Raw genomic sequence first — 14114 nt, forward strand, 5'->3', positions numbered from 1 at the left:
CGTTTAGCAAAGTTTTGGCAACCTGTTGACTCATTCATGAATATGGTGCATGCAACAATACAATGGGTGACTTGGTTAGTTTATTGTGTTACGTGATGACGATGACTGGGCCGATAGTGGCTCCAACAAGGATAGCTCACACCTATGTGAGTGGGAGTTCTCTTTATTATAACAAATTGCATTGTATCATGCGCATTTATAATCTTCTGGATACTTACACAATTAAAGAGCACTGCCTCTGTGGTCTATTGGTAATAATTATGTCCGGGTTCCGTATTTGACCCCTGAGGGAAGCGACAGATTTTGTTTCTGAATTGTGGTTAGGGCAAAGAAGGCGTATCACCTGATGAAAACTTGATCCATGCTGTCGGACGGATTGGATATGTCGCTAGTGGCTACACTCGTATCGGTCATCCGTCCCATTGGGTTATGATATGAGGCTGATAAAAGAGAGTGGTCTTGTGGACTGCGCATTTACTTAGTCACTATGATCTACGTAAATTCCTGACTAGGGGTTAACTCAAGGAGATTGGTCGCGATTATGGTCAATATTCGGCCAGGAGAAAATCATAATAAAAAAATAAACTCACTAAGTTTTCACAAAATAATTTATTAAATTATCTTAATTACCTACATGGTTACAATCAATTTAACTATTACTTACTGACCCTACTCACTATTTTAACCCTTTGTTTATTACTTCTATGATTTTAACACATATGCACTTCAAATGCCTTTCAGATTACAAAACACATAATATAATAAAGTAAAAGCAACATGATAAATAAAAATAACATATAAAGCAAGAGTCATTTATATCTAGGTACTGTATGTCATTTATGTTATTTTGTATGTTTACATGTTTTGTTTACACAAATCAGTGGACGATGATGAGACACTTATACTGTCGCGTGGTGAAGACGACTGGAACTGTGGCTTCATGAGAGCGACCCACAGGCCCCTCGTCACCGGGTCACACACCACAAAATACAAAAACAATACAAAACCTTGTATTGTGGCAGTCAAACAAAACAAATAAGACCACCATACGTTCCTTGAGAATGAAAATATTCCAAATATCCAAGATAAACCCAATAAGAAAAATAGTAAAGTGGACAAACGTAGCTGAGCTTTGACCAAATCCAAGTCTGTAGCTCTCATTTTACCGTCAGGCCCTCGAGAAATTGCAATTATTATAAGCGTGAATAGTATAATATTGACTACAACTATTATACTAACAGGTAACAGAACACTTAAAATCAAATATATTCCAGTTGGATAGCAAATACCACTGGTGGCGCCATTAGCTTGCGGAGATGGAATGTAGCTATCTGTGTCCACGGATAGAAGACAGATCACTGGCAGAAGAGGAGAACCCCAGCCGATGATGGACAGTTTCATAATAAACCTAGAAGGACGACTCACACCCAATACTTGTACATAACGCACAAACTGCAAAGCTCCAGTTATCAGCATCCACACAAATCCAGATAAGATTGAATAATGCAGAAAGGCTCCGAGGATGATACATGGAATTTTCTTATCTTCATCAACAATTAAGCTATCGTCAATTATAACAAATATAGTATTATCTAAGTTGAAATAAATAAGAATGATAAGTGGCAGCGCCACAGCGGTTGAGAGTTGAAGAAGGATTTTAGTTCCGGGTTTTTGTCGCCACGTCGTAAATGTTAATGCTGTTATCCATATTCCCAATATACCCATCAGTGACAGTGATGAACCGATGACTGTGATTATATTTAACGCTCTTCTATGAGATTCTGCCACCTTACCATCAGTGATGTGTTTACCGAATCCATCATAACTTATTAGTTGAGCAAAATGCGTTAGATGATAGCATTGACAAACTGATAAATTATTAGTATGCTGCACAAAATAACATCCCTTTCTCTTCCAGCTACCAGGGTTAAAATTTCTTTTTAATGTAGGCTGAAAATCCCAATAGCCACACATTCGTTGTTTCGCGTTAACAAACGTTTGATCTTTGAATATTAAATAAATTGGAAATAGCAAATCTGATTTAAACGTCGGAATTGAAATTTCAACTATGCGACTATTTATTTTATGCCTATAGTTATTCATTTCCTGAAAAACTGCATCATTGTGGAAAATCTGAATAATGATATGAAAGTCGTCTGAATCGGCAGTGATGTAATCACTTTCATTACTATTAGGTTTTAATGAATTTATAACTCTATCAGGGATCCAAGTGGCTATTTCTAAATTGTCGATATTAAGTAAATCATCTAAACTGGTATTCCTGTACAGTGGCTCAATTTTCATGTCAGTAAATTCATCGGAACTTGAGTTCCGAATCAAACATATTCCTGTGATATCATTCATATTTGGGAATGATATTTGAACTAGGAATTTTGGTTTTATTGATAACTGGTAACTGTGGTTCTTGTCCAGTCTTCTTCCTTGGGCTTTATAAGCGTTTGCATATTCTTCAACAATGTCTGTCACAGAATCTAATATAACATTCGTTGAATTTAAAGTCTGAGCCAAGTTTAAATAATTATAATCTAACAATAGTAGTCTGTCTACTGCAAAAGCTATGTTTCCCAGGTCATCTTTATCTAAATAGGAATTATTTGTGTGTATTACGTTGGAAACATGATGTAACGACATCGATAAGTAGTAAATATCTGCTGGAATTATTATGTTTAGATCATTTAATACGTAGTACAAACCTTGATTTAAAAAGTTAACTGGGTCAACCCTTTCCCTCACAAAGTTGTAAAGATAAGTTGTCGTATTACTGGGTTTGTAATTCTGGTCGCATTTTCCATCAACTCTTCCCCAGTAACTGCCAGTTAAATAAGATCCTACGCATCTTCTTTTAACTGGCAGTCCATTAGCTTGTAAACAAAACTGCTTGGGTGCTGCAATATCACCAAGACGTGTTTGTTCCCATTCTAAGGTAAAAATATCTTCACTGGTGGTGGGCAGACAAAATAAACAATTATCTAAACTTACAAGATGTAAATTAAGTTTTTCAAAATTTTGTTCACTCTTTTCAACTAAGTTGTTATAAATTTCTGTTAAATCTGTACTTTTTCGACTTTTACTATTGTTAGGTTTATTTGCAATATGGACATGTAGCAATAATTCCGCTAATTCATGATCATATTGCAGAATGTCCATCAATAATACATTTTTAGCGCAAAATACTTTACCGATAGAATCTATGATTGGATCAAAATTTGTCGTGTTACTGTTTAAGAATGCAATATTGTTATGATAATACTTGACTCGAAGTGCAAATACATGATCTTCATCACCGCTTGGATTAGCCACAACTTTTTCAGTGGTAATTAGAGATAGGTTGGCTGTGTGGCCTTCACACCAATATTCTGCAGTTCTTCCACCTATGAGATCAATATTGTACGTAATTTGTTCAATAGTCTCAACATCGTCTGATTTTGAGAAAGGTTCAGCCGATGGAACTTCTTTGAAACGAACTGATGATGAAAATCCTTTAGCATTTGAAAAACATCGAATACCTGTGTCATTGTTATTATATTTCCATAGTCCGGAAGGGTAATAAATAGTTAGATACATTTTACTATCTTCTTCGTTATATTCAAGGGTCAAGTCAGTTTCTTTCTGGATTAGATCCGCCTCACATACCATACATGTCAAACGACTTCTTGAATCATATGATTGGTATATTCCGTCCTTATTTACTATAGTTGCAAATACAGACGATTTATTTGATATCATAATCGCATTAAACCAACACCATTTATTCTCTATTTGATTTATCTTTTGAGCCATTTGGACAAAAGCAAATCTTGCTAGCTCGCTGTTATTATTGAACCCAAGTGGTGATTTGCACTTCGTTTTTACAAACTCAGCAAATGTTAATCCTGTTTCAGAGTCAGAATATTCTATACCTAGGCAAATGTTGTCATCTGGCATAAATCTAAATGCCTGATATCCATCTGGACAGTGTGAAGGAAAGTGTAAATCATTTGGATATAAGCATAAACTGGGGAACGTATTTGTACAAGATCTTGTGATGACAACTTTACCTGCAACATCAAGAGCAAGACAGTTTTTGAATATAGAAGCAACCATTGGCAAAATCCCACCTCCTGTAACTTCTTTGTTCCAATCTGGTCCTGGAGTAGTCCATGTAACAGGGTTAAACACTTTTTGACGAGTTGCTGGCAACCAGAATAAAGAGTGTGATTGATTTGAAGCTTTTGAAGCTAATGAAGCCAAAAGTGAGTTCATTTCATTTCGTTTCAATTTTGAGATGACAGTGCCACTGCCGCTCTTGAAGCATGGATAATCCCACTCGGACGGAGATTCTATTCCATAACAATACTGGCTATCGTTCGATATTTTATGGAATCCAGGAGGGCATGAAGTTATCTCATAATATTGGACCATTGTTGTGCAAGCATCCAAGTCTTCCAACGAGGGCATCCAGTGGGTGCCGTTGCAGGACCTGGTCACTACTGTGCTCATGTTGTGATAGCATGGTGGAATTGATTTGACGACAGATGCTCTTGGGGTGGAGGGCCACTTAACATGTATACCCTTTCTTGACTTTTCTTCCGGACAATCCTATAAAAATATAGTAGTTATTACATTTAATTTTTAAATTGATACATATTTTTAGTAAGATCTAAGGGATTAATAATAGTTTAATGTTTAAATAGTTTACTATACCTGTAGAGTAAACTGCGCTCGTAGTAATAATAACATAAACAAACATTTTGTTACAAAACAGATATTTTTGCACATATTGTTTTAACGGAAACAACTTATCACCAACAAAATACATTTTCAACTGGTCACTGATTTCTGAGCTGTTTCGTAGGCTTTCCAGTATCAATACAATAAACAGGATGTTTCAATTAGGTTGTGACGGCATCCATAATACAACATAGGATACTTAATGAAACTGTTAAAAACATCCCTTCTATAGGGCTTCCAGACCCTCTTGAATTGAATACCTATTAGGTATCCTGGCTAAAGTACGTGGTAGATAAAACGATAAAAATATTTTCATAGGATATAGGAAATCTGCTGTAGCAGTGAGTTAATCGAGGCCAAGAAACTGTACTTCTCTCACGAGGAGATGTATGTGGAGAAGACGCACAATGTATATCAAGTATCACTTTTTGTCACCGTGCATGATTTACAGACAAAGGTTTTTCATCACATCATTCAGGACTTATGTACTGCCAAGATCATTGTATTGTATAAAAAAAAAAATCGGTGGATAAAATAAAACATCCCCCAGTATAGTAAAGTTCAACATCTAGGTATCAATATCAAGGATTATATGATATGATATCATTGACTGAACCTGTATAAACAGAAACACTGACCATGGTATACCTATGAGAAATCACGCAATCTCTAAAACCTTTTATCTATTGCCCAGCAATTGGACACTGCTTTTAGCTGTGTAAATATTACGTAAAATATATTAAATAAAACAATACTTCAGAGTGCGGCACGTGAACACAGTGTGTTATGTTATTGATACTTCCATATAAAATGAAACCAAGTATAGAAGTTAAACCAAATATTTTACTAGCTTATATTATGAATAAAGGTCTTAATAATACAATATTATTCTGAGTCAGCTTCAGAGCCTCCTTGTGGCAGCGGGGGCGGTGGCACGTTGGGTATGGCGGGGTCTTTTGAGGAGTAATTGAGGACGCTAAGATTATCAGGTTCAGACGGCGGGCTGGACGGGGGCTGCTCGGAGGGCGCGGGGGCGGGGGCTGCGGGGGCGGGGGCCTGGGCGGGGCCTTGAGGAGCGGGGGATGCTTCTCTAGGAATGAACGAGATGCCGGGACCCAAACTGTTCGGGTGCGGGCGGTACAGCGGAGGGAGATTTAAGTACGGGTTATAGAACAAAGGATCATAAGGATCGTAGAATCTGAGCCCTGGGTATGAGTAAGAGAAGGGTGCCACCTGGTGGAAGCCATCGTAGGCTGGGTCACCGCGGCCTAAGGGCAACACTTGAGGAGGCAGACCGAACTGGTTTAGGGGGATGGGAGATTCGGTGTGCGGTGGTTGGGGAGGTCCAGGGGTGGGTTTGTTCTCCTCATTCCTCGGAGGCTGGGGTTGTTCGGGGGCGGGCGGCGCCTCCGAGGGCGCGGGGTTGGTGTGTGGCACGTTGTCTGACGCGGCCGGGGCGGGTGGCTGTTGGGCAGTCTTCAATGAAGGGAAGAGTTGCTGAAAATGATACAGAAAAATAAATATTAACATTTTTGTGTAGTTTAGTATACAAAACATATAGAATTGTTACACATATACTTTGATTTTTTTAAACGCATATCTATCTGTCATAAACGTATGGAAAATTACTAATTGGTTCCCACTCAAAATATTCACTTTCGTACTAAAACAAACTAAGCTTCTGTTTACAGATAAGCTTTTCATATAGTAATGTTAACGGCCGGAGCTACTGTGCGCATAAAATAACCTCTGAATTTTTAAGTACAGACTTTTGGTACTACAACTTATAAAGTTATTATAACATACTCGAATCCAAGTCATACATATTTGATATACGTAATAAAACGTCGCTATCTATTTAATATTAGTAATAATTTACACTCACAGGAAACTGCGGCGAAGAATAGAACACAGGCTGGTACTGGAAGTAGGGGTCCTGTAAGACTGGTTGGTACACGGGGTACGCCTTGCTGGGCTCCAGGTTCTGGTTGGAGGTGATGAGTGCGTTGTAGACCTTTGGCACTCGGCCGGGGGCCGGGGCTCCTGAGGCCGCGGAGAGCGCCAGCAGCGCCTGGAAAATATGTTTAGCAAATGTTACGTAATGTGAATGTTGGCTGTACAGTAAAGTAAAGGGTGGCTATCTAAGCATTTTTTCAGAACTATACTTTTTGGTTAGGTTGTTCGGCATGCTAATACCATTTTTAGAACATACATACATAATATACCTAGAACCTAATAGTTACATTTCTACTAGTTACGTTTTTTTATTAGCTAAAATCTTCAAAAAGTGGTTTGAGAATACGGAAGACAGTAATAAATAAGTACTTAAGAATTTAATAATACGTTATAGAGGTAAAATTCGTAGGTAGGTACACACAACACCTAGTAGGTGGATACCTGGGTTATTATAGTTAAGTTATTGAGATAAATTTTAATGTTATATTGTATATGGTAAGAGCTCACAGTAATTGCAATTTATTAAGATTATCCTTATCATATTAATTTATCTGTATCTTGTTAACTACCTATATACATACTGAGATTACCTACTTAGTTGCGGTTCATGAATTATTTAACCGAATTGTATTGATTAAATAGTTGATTGCGAATCAGTTCACACAGGTAGGTACGGTCATGTGCAGAGAAACCTGACCCACCTCTCATAGTAACAATACTTCTGAGAGGGGTCAGGTTTATGTGCCTCATACTGTACCATGAAGCGAAGCGGGACTGTATATGCTTGAATTATACGCTGATTAAAAATGTTAAACTGCACTTTTATTAATTATTAGATGATTAACAATGCACACAAGTAGGTAGGAGGGTAGAGAGAGAGTGAGAGTATTGCCAGACGACAAAATAACAATATTAAAAATATAACTTTGTGTTGGTGTTGCCAACATACCATGAGACCGATAGTTCTTTAATGAGCTTATGTTAGTACGTTGCGTTGTTACAATTTTCCTCACTTCAATAGACAAACCAGTTTTCTGTATGTAATTAAGAATAGGTTCTTAGACAGCAATAAGGTATTACCTTGAATGCTTTTATGTATCATGTAATAAGTTCAAGTATTAGCAATACAGTTATTAACATGATCATATAATATAGGGCATAACCATTTAAAGTTACTTACCGTAGGTACTAGTAGGTAGGTGTAATGATCACTAAGATATCTTGAAATTATTATTATGTACACATGTACTCTATAAAACATTACTACTTAAGTACTTAACTATTTTCAATTTAGAACACACACAATTTTTTTATGGTAAGCAAAGTTGCTTATAGAGATAATAAATACTCCTTTGGCCCATAATGAAACAAATCAAGGTCCAAAAAGATAGGTATTATAGATGCAGGCACTAACTAATATCTTCATCACGATGGGGATGGGGACATTTACCTACTACAAGAAACCGCTTTGGCTTGTCCAAAATCGTAAGTACTGTAAGTAAGTACTGGTCTATGATTTTGGTATGGGTACTTCTTTCTCAGTCCTGAAGCTCTGCCAGGGATTTTTTAACAAACTCTCGATTGTCGCTCATCTCTATTGTTTTCGAAGGAATCGAAGGATACGATTCTTTAAAAAGCTCTATCTGGAACATTCTGAACCTATCTAGCCACTGAAAACCCAATCAACCAATTTTGTACGTTTACATACAAGGCATTAAAACAATTTAACGTTCCATTTCTTTCGTCATGAAGGTCAGTTTTAAACAACAAGCCGTTCAATCATTGTCCACCTCGTCCGCCACCGGGGCTTCCGGTCCACGAGGGTTACTCTATACTGACGAAACATGAACGAAAGAGAGCTGTCGTCCAATCTTCACGTTTAATACAACGAGATAGAGTCGTGGCTCGCGATGACGCGCGCCGAATTTTCTTTTTTCGTCGTAAAGAGTGACCCCACAGAACCGGACCTGCACTGACCCCTGACTTACGACCGTACTTAATTAAACAAAAAGTAATTCCGAACTACCTTCGCTGTGCTTTCGAGGCCCGACCTCGTCACAATAAGGCTGGGAGACTCCAAACAACAGCTGACTCGGCCCCGACCCACGAAACAAAGTACACTGTTGCTAATGAGTAATGCAGCGTAGAAAGTGATACCCGAATGTGTGCTTAGCAATTAGGCTGTGTATGCCAAATTGTGTCTTTTACCAAATATTTATGTTCGTGAAACTACCGCATATATTGTACAGTTTTTTTTATACTGGATATAAATGTTGGTGCGTGACCGGAGCCGGACTAAACTGTCGTTTGCCGAAACAAGGGCACAGTTGAGCTCTAAGCGGTTTTTATAGGCATAATTTGAACTGTATGTCATACTGTCGGCACGCCTTGGTTTGATGTGTAGTTAGGCCAACTAACAGGGGGTTACTCTATACTGATGAAAAACGTACGAACGCGAGCTGTCGGCAATCGGCACGTTCAATACAACGAGATATAGAGTCGTGGCCCGCGCAGCAGTGCTCCAAATCTTAGTTTTTAGTCATATAGAGTGACCCCCTAGGTACTGAGATTATATTTCGCAACTGGCACGTGCATGGACAAAAGACATGTGAGATATAAGGCGTGTGGGTGCAGCGATAGAGACAAGAGCCGACATTGTGCACAGCATAAAGCGGTGTTGCGATTATCAGCCAAGGCTGTGGTACTTTATATTGGTCACAGCTTTCGCTTGTTGCGCGATAGAAGATAATTTAATTTAACTCAAAGCTTTTGGCCCACATTAGTCATTGCTGGGTTTGAACTCCGCCGTTAGTACTAGACTGCTCAAATTTTAATCATTTGGGATAGAAAATAATATAAGTACGCTACACAAATTTGCTTTTTACTCTTGATTTACGTCAGGAAATACATAAAAAGACACATAATCTCGCTTATTATTTAACGGCCGAAAGAAAAAAGAACTTTTAAAGCACCAAAAGTTACTATTGTTTAGAATTTTTACGATTTAGGTTTGACACCAGCTATCATCCCATAAATTTTTGAACTGTCCAAACGGGCCTATTATATTTCTCGACATCATCATCATCATCAGCCAATAATCATCCACTGCTGGACATAGGCCTCTCCCAAGGAGCGCCACAACACTCGGCCTTCCTCATCCAACCACTACCCGCCACCCGCCTAAGGTCGTCAGTCCAGCGGGCAGGAGGGCGTCCCACGCTGCGTTTGCCTGTTCGTGGTCTCCACTCGAGAACTCGTCTACCCCAACGGTTATCGGTTCTTCGGCAGATATGACCAGCCCACTGCCACTTCAGCTTGCATATTTTGACAGCTATGTCGGTAACCTTAGTCCTCTGACGGATAACCTCATTTCTCGACGTCTGTAAGTATTGTTTTTTTTTTAAATAACCAGCAGTGACGTTGTAAAAGTTAAAACATAGATACCGTTTGCACTAAGTCCACATTTAAAGGTAGGTAAGTACAGTGAAACTATAAAGTCCTGAAATTAATGTTTGAGGAACTAAAATTTTCAGGAGCCTGGCACCATTAGAAAAGAAACATAAAAGTCATAACAAGTGTTTATGTCAATAGGCGGTTGGCTGTTTTTTTGAATTTTCTTATTAATTATAAGGATAATCTAGATAAAAACAACAATTTACGCTTGGTTGCAATTAGGAAGATGAAGAAAAATATTCGTAGTCAAGCTAGTGAAGTTATTTATCGAGTTTTAATACAATGTTTAGCGGAACATCAAGCTGGACACATTTTGTCGAATTTGGAGGATGTTTACGCTCGTACAGCGTCTATGACGGGTATGTAGCACTGTACAAATTGTAATAACTCATTATTTATTAGTACCAATGCTTCATTTATCGATAAACCTAGGTTTAGAGCCCAAGTCGAACATTGTTTACATACCACCGATTGTAGGTTTCATCTGGTTTCAGTTGAGTCAAACCTTAACATTTTGATACTTGAAGATATTATGTTTGTTTACTTACTAAATTCACATTGTGTGAATTTGGGGGGCATTGTGTAACTCAAAAAGATTTTTTTATTTTATTTTATAGTTATGTCGGACCAGCGTGCCAAAGAGGGCAAAATATGGAATATTTCTAACTCCTGGAAGAAACAGAACTGGCCGTCCAAAAAGAGAAATTGATGTCTTTACTATGTGTACCCTTCGTCAACAGATCCAGTTTTTTTTATACATTTGTAATAATGTTACCTATCTAAATAAATATTTATTGGTTTCACTATTAGCCTTCATATTTACACCTTCTAGCTTGTATAAGAGCTTTTTTGTGGATGGTAAGTTGTTTTTAAAATACATAAATAGGTAGGAAGTTAACAGGCAAAATTTCAAGTATCAATGTCAGTTATGTTTCGCTATATAGGGTTGCTACATGAAAGATAGCAGTGCCCTCATTTAATTTCAGGACTTTATAGTTTCACTGTACTTCTAGTTACCCATAAGTTTAATCAATTAAGCCTGAACAAATACTTAATACCTAAATATTGACCATGCTATTATCAGATTACCTATAACTTGGCTATGAGGCGCACCTTATGCATAACTATTTTTTAAGCGACGGGCGTGCAATAAAATAATACTATTCAAGAAGGTGTTAGTTACATATAGGTACAAAGGCAGATATAATTATTTTATTATTTATCTGTTCTACCTACACCTCCATGGAATTAAATATAGACTAATGAATAAAAAGTACATATTTTCCTCAATAACTAAGATGCAAGATAAACATAACATGTGCAGTGCAGTTATAATTATAAATATTGAATACATATTAATTACAATTACTTATTCACAAGATAATCATGTCATTATAAAGAGCTCATATATCAGTAGATTAATATTGGAGTCTTCCGATAGACTTGTACTGTGCTACCACAAAAAACTTTAAACGATTTTTGACTGATGTTATAGGCGTTTGACAGCGCTAAACATCTGTTAAATACTGTCTAAGTGTTTGTGGTAAGGCCCGTAGAGATTTGCTATTAATCTCCAAGCGTAGGAGGCGAGGCAGAGATTGCAATAGTGTTACAGGAAATTGGTGCAATACTTAGCTAGGTTGTCATTGTTGATGAATATTGTTTCTTGTTCTTGGGGGCCTTAATTTGATATAGCCTTACTTACGTTAGCTTAATTTATTTATGAGAATGAATACTATTGGAAGGGTACCAACTTCTACTCTATCCATGGAAGTAGACTACTTCCATGACTCTATCATAAATGGTAGCAAATGGGAACCCTTTAGAAATGTCGTCCTTTGTTTGTTCCAGCTTCTTCTTCTTCTACTTACAGCTTTTATAAAGTATAACTTTGATTTTGAGGATGTACCTATACAGTATGAGTATGGCATGCATTTTCGCAATTCAATATTAATTATGTTCTACCTATTTAATTTAACTAACTTGATCTCGATGAAATGTGGGGTCTATGAAATGGGTAGCTAGGTTGTTTTAGTGACATTCTGTACAAGCGAGGCTTGATGTCTGAGTCGTCACTCTAGCTTGCGAAAAATGGAGCGCTGTTGCACTAACCACCATTCTATCATCCTAATCCTAACTAATATCATAAATGCGACAGTAACTGTGTCTGTCTGTGTCCAAAACTACTGAACGGATTTGAATGAAATTTGTTATACACGCGGAGAAAGAACATAGGCAATTTTTTATCCCGGAAATAACCCACGGGAAAACTTTTTAAGGCGAAGCAAAGCTCGCGGGAACAGCTAGTGTTGTATAAAAAGTACCGATTGCATGAAAAGATACAGCTCATTTTTTTTATTATGCTGGAGTAACCTTCCTGCCCTGCAGCCTGCGCCGAGGCAGCGAGGATGCAACATTGTGCATACTGAGAAGTTAAGCGAGGTCGATGACCTTTTGCTGTGATACTCCAAGTCACCAAGTATAAAGCTTGACAAAGTTTTTGCTATTTTGTTACTAAAATAGAGTAAGGGTTTTTTTAGTGCTTTTTTACCATTTTAATCGAGACTGTGATCAGATTGATTTGATATGGTGGACATTGGTAAGCACCGATATCTATTATATTTGTAAGGTTCCGTAGCTTATATTATTATGTAGGCTTGACATAAAAAGTACAGAAAAAATCTGAATTTGGACTAAATTAGTATGTCTTATTCAAAAATTATACCGACTCAAAGTTTACAGATGGGTAAACATTTCCTCTTAGGAAAATTCAACAAAATTTTCCGTATTGGATATTTATCATATTTTCCGGATTTTCCACTACTATTAAGATTTCCATACTTGGATTATAAATTATAAAGCTAATATTATGATTTTTAAAAATATTATAGTTTAAGTAATACTGGAACAGTATAGTTACATTATGTATACTTAATAAACATCTTATAAAGTTAAGTATTTCTTTCAGGCATTTCATTGTCATCAATATCAAAGACAGCTTGCTGTACCAGTCTATATTTTAGGCATTTAAGCACAAAATTTAAAATCAATGCAACATGGAACCGTGGAAAACTGGATATGGATCATGAAATGCACATTTCAGGAACCTAATTTATGTCATGAACACAAAATTTAAGGCTGCATAAACTATAAAACTTTGCTGATAATAAATATACGCCCATAACTTCGGCTTTTATCAAATCATTTTGTCAATCTGGATAAATTATACTTATAAAAAAAAAGGTTTGGGGACAAAACTTTCATAGAATAGACAGACACCCTTGTCACACCAATAATATTGGTAGGGAGGGCACTTGCACAGGATTCTAGTATCCATGGCTAAGTATACAAATACAATTATTATCCTTTACACTTTGTGTCAGTAATAGCTAAGTAAATAAAACAAAGAGTAACTCACGAGCACAGGTATTAGCGCGGTCATGTCTGCGCGCGGCGGCGGCGGCGGGCGCTGGGCGAGTGGCGCGCCCTCGGCCTTGCGCCTGCGCAGCGAATGTACCGCACCCTGCGCCCGCGCAGCCGCTGGTCCAGCCTCCAGCCGCACCACGGAATACGACGGCTAGGTTTAGCTCGTAATCGTTTAAATCGTAACCAGATATTGGTTGATCAATTATACGTCATCTCCATACTAAATTCTTGACAGATGTGTCAAAAGTCAGACAATAATACTTATAGTGCCACAAACTTATCTGTTCCGGTGAGAGCTCACGTAAATATCTAATATTTCTTGATTCTATAATATTTTAAGTTACCCAGTAGTGGTAATTCACCCTTGCGGTTTTAATAAACCCATCTAATCTATATGAATGTATAATTCATTGGTAAGTTATGAGATATTGATCAATTTAGTTCGCTCTCACCGGAACAGATAAGTTTGTGGCACTATACCTGGTTATGCTCTAACAGACAATGGAGAAATTGGCACTAAGGTTACCCTTTATTGACGAAAAACGAAC

General features: G+C 37.5%; 2 protein-coding genes across 2 annotated transcripts; both read right to left on the reverse strand.

Moving 5' to 3' along the window:
* Positions 1–803: 803 nt before the first annotated feature.
* LOC105392125 lies at positions 804–5439 on the reverse strand. Its single transcript, XM_038112805.2, has 2 exons — positions 4705–5439; positions 804–4599 (listed from the first exon to the last, which is right to left on the reverse strand). Exons 1-2 carry the CDS (start codon positions 4777–4779, stop codon positions 856–858), a joined length of 3819 nt encoding a protein of 1272 aa, XP_037968733.2. The 5' UTR covers positions 4780–5439; the 3' UTR covers positions 804–855.
* Positions 5440–5556: 117 nt separating this feature from the next.
* Positions 5557–13710, reverse strand: LOC119692381 (extensin). The gene is made up of 3 exons (XM_038112806.2): positions 13559–13710; positions 6617–6802; positions 5557–6228 (listed from the first exon to the last, which is right to left on the reverse strand). Exons 1-3 carry the CDS (start codon positions 13580–13582, stop codon positions 5617–5619), a joined length of 822 nt encoding a protein of 273 aa, XP_037968734.2. The 5' UTR covers positions 13583–13710; the 3' UTR covers positions 5557–5616.
* Positions 13711–14114: the final 404 nt, after the last annotated feature.

This window comes from Plutella xylostella, chromosome 5, assembly GCF_932276165.1.
Source record: "Plutella xylostella chromosome 5, ilPluXylo3.1, whole genome shotgun sequence".
In the NCBI taxonomy this organism is placed as follows: domain Eukaryota; kingdom Metazoa; phylum Arthropoda; class Insecta; order Lepidoptera; family Plutellidae; genus Plutella; species Plutella xylostella.

Excerpts from the sequence above, each read along its gene's own strand:
- LOC119692381 (XM_038112806.2), bottom strand. The coding sequence starts at position 13,582 with ATGACCGCGCTAATACCTGTGCTC. Across the intron at positions 6,803-13,558 it reads CCGCGCTAATACCTGTGCTC|GCGCTGCTGGCGCTCTCCGC; the intron begins GTGAGTTACTCT and ends CATATTTTCCAG. Across the intron at positions 6,229-6,616 it reads ATTCTTCGCCGCAGTTTCCT|CAACTCTTCCCTTCATTGAA; the intron begins GTGAGTGTAAAT and ends TATCATTTTCAG.
- LOC105392125 (XM_038112805.2), bottom strand. The coding sequence starts at position 4,779 with ATGTGCAAAAATATCTGTTTTGTAACAAAATGTTTGTTTATGTTATTA. Across the intron at positions 4,600-4,704 it reads GAGCGCAGTTTACTCTACAG|GATTGTCCGGAAGAAAAGTC; the intron begins GTATAGTAAACT and ends ATATTTTTATAG.